This window comes from Cydia splendana, unplaced genomic scaffold, assembly GCF_910591565.1.
Source record: "Cydia splendana unplaced genomic scaffold, ilCydSple1.2 scaffold_121_ctg1, whole genome shotgun sequence".
NCBI classification, from domain to species: Eukaryota; Metazoa; Arthropoda; class Insecta; order Lepidoptera; family Tortricidae; genus Cydia; species Cydia splendana.
The window spans coordinates 163,807-186,566 of NW_026946845.1; the positions used below are offsets into that span (position 1 = coordinate 163,807).

The 22,760-nt window shown below is 37.5% G+C and overlaps 2 protein-coding genes across 2 annotated transcripts; one reads left to right on the forward strand and one right to left on the reverse strand.

The window, feature by feature from the left end:
* The first annotated feature begins 931 nt into the window (after positions 1–931).
* Positions 932–5,327, forward strand: LOC134805488 (uncharacterized). The gene is made up of 5 exons (XM_063778783.1): positions 932–1,132; positions 1,594–1,656; positions 1,738–1,797; positions 3,988–4,084; positions 4,852–5,327. Exons 1-5 carry the CDS (start codon positions 1,053–1,055, stop codon positions 5,104–5,106), a joined length of 555 nt encoding a protein of 184 aa, XP_063634853.1. The 5' UTR covers positions 932–1,052; the 3' UTR covers positions 5,107–5,327.
* A 3,481-nt stretch (positions 5,328–8,808) lies between these two features.
* On the reverse strand, positions 8,809–9,855 carry LOC134805486 (uncharacterized). Its single transcript, XM_063778781.1, has one exon. It carries the CDS (start codon positions 9,853–9,855, stop codon positions 8,809–8,811), a length of 1,047 nt encoding a protein of 348 aa, XP_063634851.1.
* Between the last annotated feature and the right edge of the window lie 12,905 nt (positions 9,856–22,760).

Sequence of the window (22,760 nt, forward strand, 5' to 3'; positions counted from 1 at the left end):
CATACAATTATATTTTTGTGACTTCTAAAAACACTACTAAGTACTTCATCTATGACTGATTCGAATAAGTTATAGTCTGCCGACGGGGGCCTGTACACGCATATAATTATAAATTGTTCCAAATTCCAATTCAACACAAGAAAGTTCTATAAGGCGTTCCACAGACATGTCAACAATGTCTCTACGCTCCTTACTTTTTAAATTATGTTTAACCATTATCAATGACCCGCCGCGATTGCAAGATCTCCTAAAAAATGAACATACTATACTATGATTATTGAAATTAAACATAAATTCATGACCTTTAAGCCAGTGCTCAGTTATACAGAGGATGTCAATATTCGAGTACTGTATAAACAAATCAATTTCGTGTTCCTTACAGGTAAATCCTTGGATATTTTGATGAACTAAGTTTAATAAATTGGTTTTACCAAACATACTAATATCGCAGTGATCAATAGGAACGGAGCCGGCTGGTGCACACGTTGTCGTAGCGGTTAGTTTAAGGCCGTTCCCTGAGCCAGAAATGTAAAAATACCCCAATAATTATCCTATTTTTCTAAGAAACGGTGATATTTGTAGACGTGGGAAAAATAAATATAATTCTTGATTATATTATCTTTAATAACACAGCTTTCGATACACGATTCATAACACTTCGCTCGATACAATTTATTCCCAAAGTAACCTCCAATTCGAATTTTTACTCCAACTTTACTCGTTTCTTTACTATGTGACACTATGAAACAAAAAAAGGAGAAAAATCAATCATAAGTATAACAGTAATTTGACAGCTTTAGAAAAACGATAATTAGAGGCAATATTTTTAAAATAAATAAACATCAACTAATTCTATCGTAACAAAATACCGACTCCGGCCTGCATGCTCTATCTCCGTCCGTCTTTCGAAATGAGACAGTGATGGCTGAGCGCTCGTGCCAGACGGACCTGTACTAGGTGTCCCCAAAACAAATATAAGATTTACTTATAAAAACTGTGCTGTGTTGTGTGTCCTAGTGATATACCGTGTGCACCAAAACCTTTAAGTTATAATGGGTAACAAGCAATTGAATAAAAAGAAGACATCTCGAAAAAGACAACTCGGAAGATTCCAACAAACAATGGAACTAACGTAAATAAAAATGTATATTTATTACACAGTGAAATACGTAATTATTACTTAATTTAATATATACTTGATCGTACTAATTAGTAATCCATATAACTTGAAACATTCTAAAAATTAATAATCGCTCCATCTACCGGTAAACATTGTCATCATCTAAATGGCTTAAAAGGATATCGCGATTCGCGACGAAGTTTACACCACGCGGCACTAGCGCCGTTGCCTTGCACGGCAAAGACAGAAAACATTGCCGTCTATGTGTGCGTCTCCGTGAGTCGTAGTTGGTCGTAGTTACGCGGTTGCGGTGTAGTGGGCCTTCCTACAAATACGAGCACACAGTGATACATGTAACGCACACAATTAGACGCATAAAGCGTTCTTTTAGCAATCCATCCACCTATCGAGGGTTCGAACCTCAGCTCGTGATTTGTCATGCGTCTAAACTTTTTACTTTTTTGTCTTTCTAGGAAAAGAAGAAAATTGGATAATTTCACAGCCGAACATGATACTATATCTTTAGACTACATCGAGTGAGTATAATTATTTGACTTGTGCTTTTTAGCCCTACCTACGTAACACAATACACTACTACAATTTATCTTTATTTACAGACTGCAAAATATGGAAATGGAATCTCCGATTTCATCAACCACTGACATTCAAAGTAACGAGTAAGTTCTAATTCTAATTGTGGCATTATCTATGAAAAGGGACCTTATTGTCTATGGCGCTTACGACGCACTGCGTCGCACGGCGTGGTATTTATATCAGAGCATCGTTAATAATGGCGGAAGCGCCATCGACAATAAGGTCCCTTTTCATAGATAACGCCACAAATACCTACCTACTCAAGTACTCACAGCGGCGGCGTACGAAAAGACCTTAGTTAGATTTAGATACCTACTGTTTTCCTATCAGTGCAGATGCTTATATCTTTTTATGAATTGAATTGATATTCTCAATTATTTGGACATATTTTGTACTTATTTTCCTAGATGGCTATTAGTAGTATTAGTACTACCTACTTAGCAAATGTTCGCCGAAAACTAAATAAAATGTCGCCAATCAATAATATCGTACGAAATACATTGCCCTCATCAGTTATTTGATATTCTCCAAGAGGTACTTAATTTAAAAAAACCGGCCAAGTGCAAGTTGGATTCGCACACGCAGGGTTCCGTACCATTATGCAAAAAACGGCAAAAATCACGTTTGTTGCATAACTATTTATTTTATTCTGTTTTTAGTATTTGTTGTTATAGCGGCGATAGAAATTCAATCATCTGTGAAATTTTAAACTGTCTAGCTACCACGGTTCATGAGATACAGCCTGATGACAGACGGACAGACGGACGGACGGACAGCGAAGTCTTAGTAATAGGGTCCCGTTTTTACCCTTTGGGTACGGAACCCTAAAAATGTACACTGATAGAATGTAATAGGGTTGCCTGAGTAAGTCCCGGAAATTAAAATCCCGGGATTTACCGATTGTCCGTACTTTCGTTATTCTTTTACGTATTTTTTAATGAACTGGTAGTTATTTTATATTATACCTACCCTACACAATAGTAAATGATTTCCTTTTCTTGAGCGTGTTGACCGATTTTTTATTTTAATAAAACTAATAATCTTGGGCAATTATTTCCATTTTCAATTTCTCATTTACCTGTGATAGAGCATTTTTAGGGTTCTGTAGCCAAATGGCAAAAAACGGAACCCTTAAGGATTCGTCATGTCTGTCTGTCTGTCCGTCCGTATATACAGCCACTTTTTTCTGAAACTATAAGAACTATAGGTACTGTTGAAACTTGGATTTTCCAACAAAAATAGAAAAAAACAATACATTTTGGGGGTTCCCCATACTTATAACTGAAACTCAACATTTTTTTTTGCATCAATCCCATACGTGTGGGGTATTTATGGATAGGTCTTCAAAAAATATATTGAGGTTTTTGATATCATTTTTTTCTAAACTCAATAGTTTGCGCGAGAGACCACCTCCAAAGTGGTAAAATGTGTGTCCTTTAACTTATAAAATAAGAGAATGATAAAACAAAAAAAAATATATATGATGTACATTACCATGCAAACTTCCACCGAAAATTGGTTTGAACGAGATCTAGTAAGCAGTTTTTTTAATACTTACGTCATAAACCGCAATTTTATTATGTTACTTGCTAGATGTTACTATTTGGCTACTTTGTTGCTACAAAGTATTTGACGCCGACTGTACCTGTAACCAGCACAATGGTTTATTTACTTTCAAGTAGTTTTCTCCATTGTCATCACTTGTTATAATATAGGTACCTACATAAAAATTTTGAAATTAGTCTGTCTCACTTTTCGAAATAACTGCATTTCTGGAATGCTGCGTTTTGCGGGTCCATGATCAATTTATGAAATAGTAATGGACTAATTTATAAATTGAGTGATGTTGTAAAGAAATGACTGGCTGCTACAATTCTTCGACCGACAGATTTGTCCGGATGCTTAATGAGAGGCAAAATGTGGCTGTTATTGTTCATCATCACTTGATGATAAAAAATAGTGCGAAAAATAGTTGACATGAGTTGCGTATTACCTATTCTCACATGTATCGTACAACGTTTTACAGTACATATAGCCCTATAGGTTAACTGGAAGAGATCCCTCAAAGGGATAAGTTCGCCTTTGTACTTCTTGCTAATTGTATGTTATTTTTAATATGTCTTTTTGTACAATAAAGAGTTTACTACTACTACTACTAGCCCTTTAAATATTTGACATAGTTACGTAATGTGTGTGTGCATTATCGCACTAGTGCGGTAAAGTCCATATGTGCTGTAAAACATCATACATTTATTTAATTTTGGTTTTGACAGTGAGGCGACCGGCTCAAACATTTTGAACCCACGCATTGCACAGGTGGATGACACTTATCGGGTTCCTAGTATATTAGAGGAAGAAGATACCCATGAGGTAGGTGATTCATGCTAATTATGCTTATTGATTGTAGAGCAGAGAACAATTTTACCTTTTGTACTAACTACCTAGCTAGAATAACATTGTTTCAACTTCGTGTGCCAGAATTCCATCGTAAATTGATTTATCACACGATTCGTAGTCATTATACAGGGTCTTACTTTTATTTCTCTCGTTGGTTCTTTACCACCGGTGCTTTATATGTACAGTCGACGTCAAATATATGTATACATTTTTCACCTTAGGGGTCATCCATTAATTACGTCACACGTTTAGGGGGAGGGAGGGGTCAAGAAAATGTGACATGTTGTGACATGGGGGAGGGGGAGTCACTAACATTGTGACGTCACTTTAACTTCATCAGTAACCGAAAATTAATTTATATTTTTTAATGTGTTTTAAGAAGTAATTTTCGTTCCTAATTGGTTTTGTGTTATAAAATTACTTAAGTAGTAATATTTCTTTTACCTAAAATATTTTTTTATTAAAAAAATTATGCCGAGTTAGTACCTATTGCCGATTTCGTTGAAAACAAGATTGCCTAAAATGTGACGTCACACCAGGTGGGGAGGGGTTTGCAAAATGTGACCAAGTGTGACAAGGAGGGGGGAGGGGTCAAAAAACCTAGAAATTCGTGTGATGTAATTAATGGATGATGCCTTATTACAAAGGAGTATGCTGCAATAGGTACATATCTTTGACGTCGACTGTACATGATGTGACAAATTGTAAATGCTAACACATACAATATATTTTATTTTCAGTTACAAATATCGTTCAATGTGGAAGAAGAGCTTCCTGACAAAACCGTCGGTCGAAGAATTGTCGCAGTTAGTTACCATTCGATTCGATTCCTCGCATTTTATCCAATAAAAGATTGTATGGAAACTATATACATAAACGCAATATTTCACCGACAAAATCGCAATTTTCTTGTTTTGTTCATACTTCAAGATGGACTCTTTGTGACCTTGACGTCACGGTCACATATCGTTTTGTTCGGGGCGTTTCGCGAGTGAAGTACGACTGTCGGACTTTGACTATCATTTCTGACTTTTGTATTCCTTTAATGCAATGGATCCCATATAGACTTTTGATCCTAAAGACAAACCTGATCGATTGATACCATAAATGAAAATTAGTCATCTATTATCGATAAGTATATATGTTTTTCTTCATCAAATTATCAATAATTTTCATTTTTTAGATTGTTCCCTCTATAAACTCCTAATAGTCTACCTTGGTGCCAAATAGGGAATGTAAATCAGTTATTTTTTGTATGGAAATAATCGGTTATTAACCGAAACCGCGGTTATTTCCATACAAAAAATAACCGATTTGCATTCCTTAGTGCCAAATTTCAAGTTTCTAGGTCAGCTCGAAGTGGGTTAGGTTTTTGATCTATTAGTCAGTCAGTCACAAAAATGCCGGTTTTAAAACGTTAATTTATGAATAACTGTTAGAGCTACGTTTACGAAATTTTGTATTCTAGACAAGATAAGGGGCTTGAATAAATGTGCAAAATTGCATGTGACTCATGTGAGTAGGTAAAAATGGTAATAAAATTATCAATAGGAAGGATCAAGAAGTTGTTGCAGCCAGAATTAAGAATTTACCAAGGAGAGGACATGTCACTATCATATTTTAATTCATTTTAAAATGTCATTCAGATTATCAATAAGAGTTTCTTATACCGTATTCGAATTAAAAGAAATATTTTATTAATAACACAATTCTCTCTAGTTTTTGCTCGTATTTAGTATACAACTAACTAATTATTCGTATAAAATTATTTATCGTAGAAACACTCGTATAGTTTCAAAATAAGCTATTTTATTTTGTTGGCATTGTCAAACCCATTGACTATTTTTGTTTTGCTTTAATATATGGTCAGTCGTAAAAGTATTAGCGTCAGCAATGGATTTATATAATGTATTTCTTTAAAAAACATGATATTTCATGCTAAGTAACAGAAAACAGTCAAATGGTGTACTGCCATCTCGCCGAAATATTTTTCGCCTAATTTCACTTCCCAACCAACTTATTGCAGTACTTTTAGTTGGCAAACCAATACTTAGCATATTATTATTTAGCGTAATTTTTATTTGAACACAATTTTATTTAGCAGATGTTCATTTTACCACGATTCATTTAGAAAAATAGTTACTAAGCAAATGTTTTATTATACCTAACTATTTATTGTTAAATAACGTTTGCCCAAATTGAAATTTCGCATACTTTTTATTGGATCACAATTATATTTAGCATTTTTTTTATGACCCGTAAAACGAAACTGCTCCCAGAGATAGGTAGGTTATGGTTTTTTTTTTAAGACCCTAAAAACGAAATTGCTCCCAGAGATAGGTAGGTTATGGTTATTTTTTTTATGACCCGTAAAACGAAACTGCTCCCAGAGATAGGTAGGTTAGGGTTTTTTTTTGATGACCCTAAATACGAAACTGCTCCCAGAGATAGGTCGGTTAGGGTTTTTTTTTGTTGACCCTAAAAACGAATCTGCTCCCAGAGATAGGTAGGTTAGGGTTATTTTTTTTTTGATGACCCTAAAAACGAATCTGCTCCCAGAGATAGGTAGGTTAGGGTTATTTTTTTTTTGGTGACCCTAAAAACGAATCTGCTCCCAGAGATAGGTAGGTTAGTGTTATTTTTTTTTATGACCCGTAAAACGAGACTGCTCCCAGAGATAGGTAGGTTAGGGTTATTTTTTTTATGACCCTAAAAACGAAACTGCTCCCAGGGATAGGTACGTTATTCACAATATTAGGCGAAAAATAATTTATGCCTATCAATACATTCGACATAACAATAAAAGACATTTTGAAACATGACCAACTAAATATTTTGCCATACGATAATTTTGTAAATAATCATTTGCGACATGTTATATATGCGAAACATTGGTCTGCCATCTGATAGTTTTGCCAAATTATACTATGGGAAAAATAGTTTGGGTAGTGATAATTTGCCATACAATTTTCGGCCACATATTAGTAAACCCAGTCAAATATTGTACCGGAAATATTAGTCCCGAAAATCCCGAAAGTACCGGGACTTTAATTTTGAAATCCCGGTTCTTTGCTTGGCTCTAAATCCCGGGAATTCCCGGTACTTTCGGTACCGGTATTTCCCGGGAGCAAACCCTAGTATGTAGGACTGTAGGTACTGTAAAACGTTGTACGATACATGTGCCAATAGGTAATTCGCAACTCGTGTCGATTCAAAACACTCCCTTCGGTCGTGTTCGAATTTATCGCCACTCGTTTCGATTTTCCTATTTGCCGCACTTGTAAACGTAATGTAGGTAAGTACTATTACAATATGGTGCTACTTTACCGCATTAGTGCGATAATTAGCACATTACGTAACTATGTCGAAAATTTAAAGGGCCATATTATGTACTGTAAAACGTTGTATGATACATGTGCGAATTACCTATTTTTCGCACTTGTACCGGTATGCCCTAATTAGGGTTCCGTACCCAAAGAGTAAAACGGGACCCTATTACTAAGACTTCGCTGTCCGTCCGTCCGTCCGTCCGTCCGTCCGTCTGTCACCAGGCTGTATCTCACGAACCGTGATAGCTAGACAGTTGAAATTTTCACAGATGATGTATTTCTGTTGCCGCTATAACAACAAATACTAAAAACAGAATAAAATAAAGATTTAAATGGGGCTCCCATACAACAAACGTGATTTTTGACCAAAGTTAAGCAACGTCGGGAGTGGTCAGTATTTGGATGGGTGACCGTTTTTTTTTTTGCTTTTTTTTTGTTTTTTTTTTTTGCATTATGGTACGGAACCCTTCGTGCGCGAGTCCGACTCGCACTTGCCCGGTTTTTTTTTAATAAATATCGATGATATACCTGCACAGTATACCTAATAAATAATGATATTATAGAAAACTTGCAGTCATTAATTTGTTTAAATATAAACTGTATTTACACCCTCATAATTAAATATTATTGAAATAAGAGTTGACTTCATTAAAATGAATATTTAATTTGCACTATGTTTCATTTATTTTTCCAATTTAACTTTAACGCCATCTATGAGATGCAGCATGCTTTTTTTCAGTATTTAGTAATACGTTTTACAAATCAGTGTCCTGTTAGTTCATTTAAGTCGCTACTTCTTGCGTGGCGCTGTTGTATCGTCATTGTATCTAGGGGCGGGATGGGTGGCGTGAGGGGAGGCTCGATTGTAGATTTCATTTGGGTACGGGAACGGCCTTAAATTCAAATCACCAGGCGGCTCCATCTCAAACCTTACGCTACCAAGGCGTAAAATACTACGCGACTTAAGGCTATTAGACGCCGTGCTAGCCACGACGGGGTCTTCAATATTATATGCTAACAGGTTAGCACACTCTACTATACATCTTCTCGGTAGGTAGGTTCTTTTATGGGGCATAACAAAATCTTCTATAAATTTATTCGTATCAAAATACGAAATCGTACTACTGTACAAGGAAAGATTATACAATAAAGCATTGTAATATTTGTAATGAAATACCCTCTTATTGACCTTGCTCGACATTCTATAAGGGAGCGCACAGATAATTATTTTAGCAACCCCTCCCCGGTCAATCGCCGACAGCGTAGCGGATAATTTTAAGATATCTCGCTTAGTACAGTCTACACTATTCCCTAATAAAACTACAAGCGTCGAGTCGCGGTCAAACTCGCCCGCAGAAATACATTCGATCAGACGATCGACAGAGGCTCCCGGGTGACAGTCGTTGATGACGCCCTGCGACAAGCGCTGCGCCAGCAGCACGCCGAGGCCGGCGCCCACCTCGTCCGAGTACAGCACGGCCCGAAGCGAGGCGGCGGGGGTGCTGGCGAGGGGAGGCCAGGCGGTGATGGCGCTGGCGAGACAGGGCGAGGCGGCGATGGAGCTGGCGAGACAGGGCGAGGCGGCGATGGAGCTGCCAAGACAGGACGATACGCTGATGGAGCTGGCTCGACAGGGCTCGGTGGTAATGGAGCAGGCTCGACATAGGTCAGCAGCGATAGAGCCAGCTTGACGAGGCTCGGCGGTGAAGGAGCCGGCTCGACTAGGCACGGCAGCGATGGAGTCGGCTCGGCGAGGCCCGGCCCCGATGGAACCTGCTCGACGAGGCTCGGTGGTGACGATGGCGGCAGGGGCGCCGGGTCCCCAAGGCCGGAGGCGGGGGCGTCGCCGCGCAGCTCGGGCGCGCGGGCGGCGCGTGACGCGAACAGCGCGCGCAGCGCGGGCGAGCCCGGCGCGGCCAGGGCGGCGCGCAGCGCGGGCGAGCCCGGCGCGGCCAGGGCGGCGCGCAGCGCGGGCGAGCCCGGCGCGGCCAGGGCGGCGCGCAGCGCGGGCGAGCCCGGCGCGGCCAGGGCGGCGCGCAGCGCGGGCGAGCCCGGCGCGGCCAGGGCGGCGCGCAGCGCGGGCGAGCCCGGCGCGGCCAGGGCGGCGCGCAGCGCGGGCGAGCCCGGCGCGGCCAGGGCGGCGCGCAGCGCGGGCGAGCCCGGCGCGGCCAGGGCGGCGCGCAGCGCGGGCGAGTCCGGCGCGGCAGGCCGGGTCGGTGGCCGCGGCGAGTCCATACGCAGAGTGTAGCCGCTCCCCGGTTCTAGAACATTATTCATAAAGGCTATGTATTCCTGTAACGCTTTACTTGACAGTTCGTCTCTATTATTTAAGTTTTTCAATTTTAATTCTAATTTTTCTAATTCATCGGAGCGATGATTTAATTCTTCTACTGTCCGGTCTACCCATATAACCATTCCAGTCGCAGAATCACAAAGTGGTAACAAAATGTCAGATGTGTCGTAACAGAGTCCACACAATGTGTCTAGAATTGTTTCGAAACAAAGTGTCGTCGCCGTGTCTACACTTTTCCGTAACAAGGTGTCGACACATTTGTGTGCACTTTGCGTGCGGTTTGCGACTAAATCTGACAGCAAATTTGTGACAGCAAATGTCAATATAAAATACCTCTTGAAAACCAAGGTTTGTCAAACTACTATTAGTGTCTCGTGTGCTCGTAATTCTAGTAAGTCATCATGGGCAATGCAAATGATAATAATCGACCGAAACCATATAAACACCCAACACCCGTCAACTTTTTACAGAAAAGTTTTTAAAGAAATTCAATAAGCTACTTAGGTCAGGCAACGAATGCTCTAAAAGTTGTAGAGGGAAATGCTCGGAACACAATTTTTGACTCCGTAACTCGGTTTGACAAGTTAGGAGGTGAACATATCAAAAGTCCCCGGCCGTAGCCCTTGAGCGGGGGGGAGAGAGGGGGCTTTGAAGGTCCCATTTTCCCGTTTTTCGATTATATCTCGGAAACTATGCATCTCAGCGACATGGCCACTTAACAAAATGAAAGTTAATTTAATTTGTTACAAGTTTATTCAGTCAATTTTTTCGATATGTTGAATAGTTTTTGAGATATCCGCTCTGGAAAGTTTATTTAGGGCTCTCAATTTTATCTTGATATATCTATATCAGTGAAGGTGCTAGGCCGTGTTTGGTATCGTTTTCGTATAAATCTGGGGTGCTGAATCCATTTAAGATATCACATTGACACCATTCCACAAAATAAAAATAAATCTTTTTAGGGTTCCGTACCTCAAAAGGAAAAAACGGAACCCTTATAGGATCACTCGTGCGTCTGTATGTATATCCGTCTGAATACACAAAATAGTTCTTTACCTATAGACGACAGGAAAACCTATTAGAAATGTGCAGTCAAGCGCGAGTCGGACTTAATGTACGGAACCCTTAATACGCGAGTCCGACTCGCACTTGGCCGGTTTTTTGAAACTCTTCTTGACGCTTAACCGCTGAACCGATTTCGTTGAAATTTGGTATAGAAATAGTTTGCGTCCCGGAACAGGACATAGGATAGATCTTATAACCAAAATCATCTTTTGAAGGTGTGAAAAGTGGCGTGGAAATTTGTACGGGAAATCAATAACCGCTGAACCGATTTATATGAAATTTGGGATGGTCTACATCTTTGATTTAGTTAAAAATGATGAAAAAACATGACTTCAAACCTAAACTTAAACAGTATTAACTTCAAGAAGTCAATTCTGAATTCCCCCCTACACCTCATTTCACACCTTTAAAGGATGATTTTTGAGATAACTTATTATATCCTGTCTCGGGACTCAAAATATATGTGTACCAAATTTAAATTAAAACTGTTCAGCAGTTTAAGCGTGAAGAGGAGTTTAAAAGAAAGTATTTTAATAAGTTTATATGTTTTTACTTCGGAATGGTGTCAATGTGATACCTTAACTAAATTTGGTACTGCGAATTTATACGAAAACGATACCAAACATGGCCTCGTAGCTTTACTGTTGTAGAAGTCAAAATAAAATTGAGAGCCCTAAATTCTTATTACTTGGCCAAACTTGTGTAGAAGGAAAAGGTAAAATAAAAGTCTTCGGCAGGAATATAAGACACAAATATATTTTTTTTTTGCGTTACTATTTCATTCATCAAATATAAACATACCTTGATTATACTATTCTAGTGAGATCCTCATAGATAAACAAAAACATTTACTTAAAAAATTACAAGGTCGAAATGTCACGGAACTTGTGAGAGTAATATGTGAAAAATATAAACTTTTATGACAAAAAAAATCTGGACACAATTTAAGAATCACCCAATTGCGTCGAGGAATCATCTGTATTTTTGCTTGTTTCATTACCTCCTCGCTTCTTTTTTGTCCTTTGTATTCTGTAGCAATTTGTTAGATCTGAAAATAAAGATAACTTGCGTCGTCACGGATGTCGATTTATAGGTTTTAGGGAGTGCAGAATTCGAAAACGATGATCATTTTATAATCCAAGATGGTGGCTACGTATTTTGTCATAAAAGTGGAATCCAAAATGGTTATCATTTTCTAAATCTGCGCCCCCCAAAACCTATAAAACGACACCCATGGCAACTTTTATGACATAGTGCATGGCCGCCATTTTGGATTTCAAAATGGTCATCATTTTCGAAATCTGCGCCCCCTAAAACCTATAAAACGACATCCATGACGACTTTTATGACATAGTGCATGGCCGCCATCTTGGAATCCAAAATGGTCATCATTTTCGAAATCTGCGCCCCCTAAAACCTATAAAACGACACCCATGACGACTTTTATGGCATAGTGCATGGCCGCCATTTTGGATTTCAAAATGGTCATCATTTTCTAAATCGGGGCCCCCTAAAACCTATAAAACGACATCCATGACGACTTTTATGACATAGTGCATGGCCGCCATCTTGGAATCCAAAATGGTCATCATTTTCAAAATTGGGGCCCCCTAAAACGTATAAAACGACATCCATGACGACTTTTATGACACAGTGCATGGCCGCCATTTCGGATTCCAAAATGGTCATTATTTTCGAAATCGGCACTCCCTAAAACCTATATATCGACACCCATCTCGACTTTTATGACAAAGTGTTTTGCTACCATCTGCATGCAAGACATTTCTATTATTTTTACGTACAAAAATGGCCCCCTGTCAACTTTCAATCGAGATTTAATCGATAATTTATTCGACTAATATTCAGATTAATTCAATTTCAATCTATGTTAGGTCGACTAAACTAATCGCGATTAAAATTTAAGAATTAACTTTTTTTATTCCATTAATTAGTCGAATAAACAGTTAATCGATTAATGCCCATCTCTGACCACGGAATTTTTACACTTTGAGAATATCTGAAAACAAATCAACACAAGGAGCCATTTTGTAAATCTGCGCCCCCCAAAACCTATAAAACGACACCCATGGCAACTTTTATGACATAGTGCATGGCCGCCATTTTGGATTTCAAAATGGTCATCATTTTCGAAATCTGCGCCCCCTAAAACCTATAAAACGACATCCATGACGACTTTTATGACATAGTGCATGGCCGCCATCTTGGAATCCAAAATGGTCATCATTTTCGAAATCTGCGCCCCCTAAAACCTATAAAACGACACCCATGACGACTTTTATGGCATAGTGCATGGCCGCCATTTTGGATTTCAAAATGGTCATCATTTTCTAAATCGGGGCCCCCTAAAACCTATAAAACGACATCCATGACGACTTTTATGACATAGTGCATGGCCGCCATCTTGGAATCCAAAATGGTCATCATTTTCAAAATTGGGGCCCCCTAAAACGTATAAAACGACATCCATGACGACTTTTATGACACAGTGCATGGCCGCCATTTCGGATTCCAAAATGGTCATTATTTTCGAAATCGGCACTCCCTAAAACCTATATATCGACACCCATCTCGACTTTTATGACAAAGTGTTTTGCTACCATCTGCATGCAAGACATTTCTATTATTTTTACGTACAAAAATGGCCCCCTGTCAACTTTCAATCGAGATTTAATCGATAATTTATTCGACTAATATTCAGATTAATTCAATTTCAATCTATGTTAGGTCGACTAAACTAATCGCGATTAAAATTTAAGAATTAACTTTTTTTATTCCATTAATTAGTCGAATAAACAGTTAATCGATTAATGCCCATCTCTGACCACGGAATTTTTACACTTTGAGAATATCTGAAAACAAATCAACACAAGGAGCCATTTTGCAAATCCAGTAACATACCAGTAACTTTGTTATTACTTTTGACAGCGCGTGTCATGTGTCAACACAGAGTCGACACAAAGTCGAAACATTGCAACTACTTTGTGACTGCAATATTTCTCAGCCTTAAACCATATTTATACATCATAATTAACAAGTTTCGTAGTATGTAAAGCGTTATTTCTGTTATTTAAGTATAGTATACGCATCGAAGTACTAAAAATGCTTCAAATAATATAGTTATGAACACAGGCACTGAGAAGTAAACAATTTCATTTCCGGCTAAACTAAAACAATGTGGTGGCGCGTTGATTATATTACACTTAGTTTATCAAATCACTCGAGCAGTTTAATTCCCCATAATAATTTAAGTCCTATTGTAATATTAATGCAAACAATATATAATTACGTCTTGTAATCCGTTTTAGAGATGGCGTATTAATGTCACTTATTTTTATTTAAGTATTTTTCCATCTGACAGTTTCCATTTGACAGGAACAAAATGAACGAATGAACGAATGATTTTGGCATAATGTAGTCGCAAACCCGAAACAATGTGTGCACACGGCGACCACACTTTATGTCACTTGGGCGTTTCTCAGAGATGACCTTCGGTGCCTGACTTCGGTGCCAAATATTTTTTTTAACTTATTTGATATACGACTTTAATTCCTAAAATCTAGCCTTAGAATAAAAAATATTGGTAGTGGAGGCCTCCATTAGAACCTTATAGTTTTTAAGATATTTGAGATTGAAAAAACACCGAAATCATGTGCAGGCACTGAAATCAATTGGCGTCACCGAATTCAATAATGCATACACAAAAATCACATTTCAATTTTATATCTCAATCGTATTACATTTTAATCATATTTTTCATTCTTATTTGATTATAAGCGATGTAATACGTCAACGGCTATCTCGCCGACTCGCATGAGACGAAATTCGTAAAAATGGCGAATGTGCTTAAATGTAACACGTGTAATATCGTTATTAATGAACTGTTGTGCTACATACAGAATAAACTATCGGTAATAGATGACGACACTTTAGTGCGCCTTTGTAGAACGTCGTTTTCCAGCGAAGAGATAAAAAAATCAAAATGTTTATTGTTTGATTCTGTGTCGACCGATCATCGCAAAATATCGCGAAAAAACAGTGGCAAGGAGGTTCGAGACTTGGAGGACATTGTGGCACTACTACGATCAGTCGAAATAGATAAAGTGCCCGTGTTCGTTGCGCGTAAACTCGAGAACTTACCTCCAATAACGGTAGATCATTTAGACTGTACAAAACTGTTAAAAGATCTCGCAAAGATGCAAAATGACATTACGCTAATAAAATCTTCTTATGCTACAATAACTCAACTTGAGGAGCTACGTTTGGATTTAAATAATATGAAATATGCGTCAATACCGCAATCCCCCTTTAGCAAGGTGAATGCGAGGCGGGGAGCGTGGATGTATGACAGTGGCCCAATTGGGCTATCCCACTGTTCCACAAACTCAGAAAAAGAGAACTCTTCCTGCACGTCACAAGTATCTCCTACTATACCGCTAAATAATGATAATAAGATAAACAATAGGCAGTTATCTCCGAAGAAACAATCGCCACACAAAAATATTCAAGTAAAGTGTCACAATAACAACGAAATCGCAACATCGAATCCGTTATTATCCGTTGAGGTGAGTCATCCTCCCCTACCGGAGATTGCTGAACCGTGTGCGCAAGCGGCCAAGGAATGTGATACGGATACCCACTGCGCGGTGACAGACAACAACAGCTACCCGCGCGACGACAATAATAGTGAAAACGGTGAATGGATTACAAAGACCTATAAGCGTAATAAACCGAATTACCGTTATGCGGGAAAACGAGGCTTAGCCTGCGATGCGCAAAACAATGTTAAGTTTAGGGCGGCCGAGAGGAAAATACCGATTTTTATCTCAAATGTAAACAAAGATTGCCTTGAATCCGATATTATAAACTATGTCAAGGACAAAACACAGGAAAACATAATATTAGAAAAACTAAATATCCAAAAAAAATCCCATAATGCATTCAAGTTTTTCGTATTGGAAAGTAAAGAGTCACTTTTCCTGGATGCTAAAATATGGCCTAAGGGCATAGTATTTAAGAGATTTGTGCATTTTAGGCAAAGCACGGCGAACAGAAAGACATCTGTTGACGGCACACATAATAGCATTCATAATGGAAAAAACAAATAACCAAAAATGTATAAATAGTGCCAATGGATTGGTACAGTTAGTAAGCTTTAATTGTAAGAACGTAAAGCGGTCAGTGGATTCTATACGGCAATTATGTCAGTCTTCGGATGTCATTGCCTTGCAAGAAACCTGGTTGCGGCCTGACGATATACATTACTTAGCTGAGATAGACACAAGGTTTGGATATACTGGAACCTCAGCGATGGACACCACGGTTGGCATGATTCGTGGAAGACCGTATGGCGGTGTCGCGCTGATGTGGAATAAGAGTGTGTTTCCCAACGTTTCTATTGTGCAGTGTGATAACGCGCGCGTAAGTGCCATAAAAATTAACCTCCCTCGAGAATCGTTACTTGTGTTCAGTGTTTACATGCCTACGGATAAAATTATGAACTTAGTGGAATTTACGGATTGCCTTAGCCTGGTGAGTGCTACTATTATTAATGAGGATGTCCGTTTAGCATACATATTAGGAGACTTTAACGCTCATCCGGACGAATTATTTTATAACGAAATGATAAATTTTTGTTCCGAACAAAAGTGGACTTGTGCTGACATTGAAACGTTAGGATTGAGATCAAATACCTACAGTTTTATCAGCGAGGCTAACGGGTCTAGGCGGTGGCTAGACCACATTTTGACGACGGAATCTGCCACGAAAACAATTGTAAATGTTAGCTTTAGTTATGATGTAATATGGTCAGACCACTATCCTCTCTGTATTAAATGTAACTTTGGTAATATTGGGTCCGAGTTATTATACGAAATAAAGCCTGTGACTAACAAGATTATTTGGAGGGAAAGAAGACCCGAACAAGTAGATCTGTATAACAAAATTTGTAATGAGCGGCTTGGCCGAATTAATTATTCTAATGACTTTAAATCTTGCGGTGACCGTTGTTGTGATGACGACACACACAAAAGACTTATAGATGCATTATATGTTAATATAATAGAGGTTTTGAGCGATGCGGCCACTGGTTGTTATTCTTTGAAACGTGCCTTTAAAAAGAAACCAGTAGTCATTGGATGGAACAAATATGTCCGTGCGGCGCATTTGGAGGCTAGGGATAAATTTAAGTTATGGATTTTGTATGGAAAACCTAAAGCCGGACGTGTTTATGATGACATGCAAAGTAGTCGTAATGTTTTTAAACAGCGCTTGAAGTGGTGTCAAAATCACAGCGAACAAATAAAAATGGACATCTTGGCAAGTCATCATAGAAATCAAGACTTTCGTAGCTTTTGGAAATCAACTAAGAGGCTGAATGGCAAACCTAGTCTTCCGGCAAGTATTAATGGCATTAGCGATCATAACAGTATAGCCAGCATATTTAAATCTCATTTCACTGTATCGTCACCTTTGGTGGCATCGCCGTCAGAAGGTGATGAATGGCCGCGAGGACAGGAAATTATAGCTAGATTTGATGCGAAAGACGTACATGCAGTAATTCAATCAATGGCTCGGGGAAAATCTCCTGGACACGACGGCCTAAGCATAGAACACCTTAAGTATGCTGGCTCTCACTTGCCTAGAGTACTGGCCTTATTATTTAACCTTTGCATGAGTCATTCTTACTTGCCAGATGCTCTAATGAAAACTGTAGTTGTGCCAATAGTTAAAAACAAAAATGCTGATATAAGTGATAAAAGCAACTATAGGCCGATTTCATTGGCAACCGTGATCTCTAAGGTGCTTGACAGTCTGCTCAGCACTCAGCTTGACAAGTACCTAAATCTACATCACAACCAATTCGGCTTCAGACCGGGCCTGTCAACCGAAACGGCTATCTTGAGTTTAAAGCAGACAGTCAGGTACTATACGGGTCGAAGCACGGCCGTGTATGCGTGTTTTCTTGACCTCTCTAAAGCGTTCGACCTGGTTAATTATGATGTATTATGGCAGAAACTAAAAAACATCAATATGCCTACTGAGCTTTACCGCCTCTTTAAGTTCTGGTATATTAACCAGGTCAACGTGGTGAGATGGTCAAACGCATATTCGGATCCATACAGGTTGGAGTGCGGGGTGAGGCAAGGGGGTATCTCCTCACCCAAGCTCTTCAACCTGTATGTAAATGCATTAATAGAGGAGCTCAGCAGCACTCATGTCGGCTGCCACATTGATGACGTATGTCTCAACAACTTAAGCTACGCTGACGACATGGTGCTGTTGAGTGCCTCTCCGTGTGGCCTTGGGCAGTTGCTTGGCATATGTGAGCAATATGCTAAAAGTCACGGTCTAATGTACAATATAAAAAAGAGCGAATGCATGGTCTTTCAAGTCAGAGGTAAAGATCTGCCACCTGTGCCGCCTATTCGATTATATGGTACTCCTTTGAATAGGGTAGAATCTTTTAAGTATCTTGGCCATGTGGTAACCTCTGACTTGAAAGATGATGCCGATATTGAGCGAGAACGGAGGGCGTTGTCTGTTAGGGCAAACATGGTGGCCCGCAGGTTCGCTCGTTGCTCTGCTGAAGTTAAGGTAACTCTCTTTAGAGCCTTTTGTACAACTTTTTACACGAGCAGCCTGTGGATCTCTTATACGCAGAAACAGTACAACGCCCTCCGTGTACAGTACAACAATGCCTTCAGGATGATGATGGGGCTGTCTCGCTACTGCAGCGCATCGGGGATGTTTGCTGAAGCTAGGGTAGACTGTTTCTACACCACAATGCGGAAGCGGTGCACATCCCTGTCGCGTAGGGTGCGGGACAGCTCTAACATTATCCTGAGGGCATTTGCGTCAAGGTTTGACTGTCAGTACATAAACCATTGTAATATGATACATGTACTGACAGGCAAGCCAATATACTGTATGTAGAAAGTCTGTGATGTCCTGTATATATACTAACCTTAGTTGTAGGAACATTAATTTAATGATTTCACACTGTTACTAACACATGTAATGTATTAATGTAATGTAATGTTATATTTTAATTTTAATTTTAATTTTAATTTTAATTTTAATTTTAATTTTAATTTTAATTTTAATTTTAATTTTAATTTTAATTTTAATTTTAATTTTAATTTTAATTTTAATTTTAATTTTAATTTTAATTTTAATTTTAATTTTAATTTTAATTTTAATTTTAATTTTAATTTTAATTTTAATTTTAATTTTAATTTTAATTTTAATTTTAATTTTAATTTTAATTTTAATTTTAATTTTAATTTTAATTTTAATTTTAATTTTAATTTTAATTTTAATTTTAATTTTAATTTTAATTTTAATTTTAATTTTAATTTTAATTTTAATTTTAATTTTAATTTTAATTTTAATTTTAATTTTAATTTTAATTTTAATTTTAATTTTAATTTTAATTTTAATTTTAATTTTAATTTTAATTTTAATTTTAATTTTAATTTTAATTTTAATTTTAATTTTAATTTTAATTTTAATTTTAATTTTAATTTTAATTTTAATTTTAATTTTAATTTTAATTTTAATTTTAATTTTAATTTTAATTTTAATTTTAATTTTAATTTTAATTTTAATTTTAATTTTAATTTTAATTTTAATTTTAATTTTAATTTTAATTTTAATTTTAATTTTAATTTTAATTTTAATTTTAATTTTAATTTTAATTTTAATTTTAATTTTAATTTTAATTTTAATTTTAATTTTAATTTTAATTTTAATTTTAATTTTAATTTTAATTTTAATTTTAATTTTAATTTTAATTTTAATTTTAATTTTAATTTTAATTTTAATTTTAATTTTAATTTTATATGGACCTGGTCTGAAATAAAGAATATTCATTCATTCATTCATTCAATAAGGCTAATGATCTCGAAAGCTTACATAAATTTAATAGATTTTAAAATAACCTAATTACGGCTTGTAAAACAACATCTCTAGAAGATATCCCACACTATTTGACTGTCCTCTCATATAATAGGGTGGTGGGCGATGTATGGTCCTGGAACGAGTTTCAGACATGTCGACCACAAATTCGCACATTAGTGCCATAAAGGAGAAGACGTTTGTTTCACACAATCCGACCGCACACGCATCAAAAAGAAACTTATGTTACCTACACTCGATAAACAAGAAACTTTTGAGTGGTGTTCAATGCTCAAAAAATATTTAATGCACTTATAAAGCAATGTGATGCAATACGGAAAACAAGTATTTTTGAATAACAGAGTTTTAAAGCGTGAACTCCATCAATTTAAAACTATTTGAAGTGGTCGACTAATGCTTGAAGATCTAATAACCTGTTAATTATTTGAGGGTGCTGGAGATCTCCAGCATTCTGAAACACTTGAGCTAATTTGTAACTCCTATATTTAGACATAAAGACGTAAGACATTGAGGATTGTTAAAACATTTGCTATGTTCAATTTGTGTCTATGGCTATCCTTTAGAAATATCGATCAGTAAGGTACGCTCAGTGCCTTTGAAGCGATCTCGACATTAGAAGGCCACTTTCTTTTTAATCCCTTGTTCTGAACATCCCGTCCCTTGGGTGCATAATACTTACATACACAAGTTATTGTAAAAGAAGTGGGATCTGCATTCATTTAACATGGCTGACACGTTTAAAGTTATCGAGGTGTAGGGCCTCAGGTGATACAGAGGACAATTAACATAATTTACTTCATTGGTTTGAAGAGAACATCAAGACAGAGAAAGAAACATTGGGTCTACAAGTTTCAACACACGTCTGGTTTAAAAAACTACTCATAGTAAACTAGTGAATTTTTGTACCTATTATGACTCAATTTACTTACAAACATAATTTTACGTTTATACAACGTATCTTGCACTTTTTAGGTGTGATAAATTAGTACAACAAGCTAGTATACAAAGCAGGATTTGAATTCAGTGATCACTTTTTTGATATCGGTGGTCAAAAAATCCACCGAATCCAAGGAAATCAACACCAGTGATGTCAAAATTAATCGCTTTTTAGCAATTAGAGAAATAGCATGAGTGATACAGAGGAGATGTAATAATGATGGATTTACGTACTTTCGAGGATTTCTTAAGCACTTGCATAACGATAAATGCACTGAAACTTTCGGAGTAAATTGCACCACCGATCTCAAAAAAACATAGAACCAAACCCACCGAAGGACGGTGAAACCTTTAAAAAATCACTTTAATATACTGTGACTGTACCTCTACTCTATTCAACGGTTAAGGCACAACTAAAGCATACTATGTTTGAGACACTGAGTTCCTGGTTTACAACTTTGAAGGAGTACCGACATGTTTTGCAAATTACACCGAAATCAGGCACTAGCCCGGGACACATCGTAAATTTGGTTTTATTCAATGAGTTGAGCAAACACATTATTGTGATATAAAGAATATGATAAGTTAACTAATACCTTATGCGTGATTATCCATAATAACTGCGATCTAATGCCCCATCTTGAGTAATAATTTTTTGTTTCATAAAATCTGGGTGCGGGACACTCCCACCGAACATCATTTTTGGCATTTGAATTTTTTTTCCTTGTATTATATAAATAATAAATAAATAATTTGATAGTGTCCCAGACAGAACATAGGCTGAAGATCATGCCTAAATTAATTCAGATTTATTGAACAGTAAATTCAATCATTTATTGCCCCGGACACGTAAAAATGGCCCTCCTGAGAAATGCCCACTTTGTGTCATGTGTCGACCCTTCCCCATTTCTGGTAACTGTGTCGACACGGCGACGACTCTGCGACTGGAATTGTGACCGAAACAGACGGTGTCGACACAAGATGTGTCAACACCGCGTCGTAACGGCGACTGGAAATGGTTGTATGGGTAGTTTGTATTGGCAGCTTAGAAGTTCATCGCTTAAGGCGACACTGTTACATTTGGATCGTATTGTTTTGAATATTAAATTATGGCGTTTTAGCAAAAGTTTAGATTTCTTTATGAATCTACTAAGTTTTAAATATTTTTAATTTTTTTTGGATCCTTTCAGTGTGACTCTAATATCACTACTGCCTTCAATGTGCACAGAACTTTTTAAATCTACTGTTTCTACCATTGGGGAGAACCCTATGCTATCATCAACTGAATCTACATCAAAACTATTAATTTCAGCAAAAATACTTAAATTATTGTCTGGCAGTCCGGAGTGGCCGGAACAATACTTGCAACTATGTTTTGATTCTGACTCCTCCAACTGCTGTTCTAAGTCCTGGATGCGTTGTAATGACTGCTCATGTATCTCCTGACAATTCTTGAACTGATCAACGGCAGCTTTTAGTTCATCTCGCTGGCCCTGCATGTGTGAGGTGGGACGTAAGGCCTGACGTAAGCTCCCGGCTGCAACTTACAAGTTTATCAGCGGTTTTTCTTTTTTAATTTTATTTAAGTCCATTTTCACATTTGTCTTTTTGCCACGTCTAATTTTAAAATACTTATTTAGGTATTTTTTGCATTTGCACTAGGTCCTTGTCCACGTTGCACACAATTTAATTGTTATGATTAGTCTAAACTTTTCACATTCACTTTTTGTATTACGAGTATTAGTCTTTTTATTACACTGAATGTTCCAATATTTTCACCAAGGCCGGTACTTCTGGCTGGCGCAGCGCGCCGCCAGTGCAGCGCAAGGCCGCACTGGCAGGGTCGCCATGTGAGGTGGGACGTAAAGGAGAACTCGTTCGTACTGAATATAGGTTTATTCTGTCTTAAATAACAAGTACAAGCCTTTATATACTAAGCTATGCACGTGTGTGGGTAAGGCGTAGTACACACACTACACATGTCTTCTAACTCAACGTCCTGGTTAGCAAGCTGAGATTTGAGGGTTGTGTTTGTTCTAACAACTTGCTCAAATTGCTCTGCACTCTCTTCCTGTTCTTGAAGGAGTCT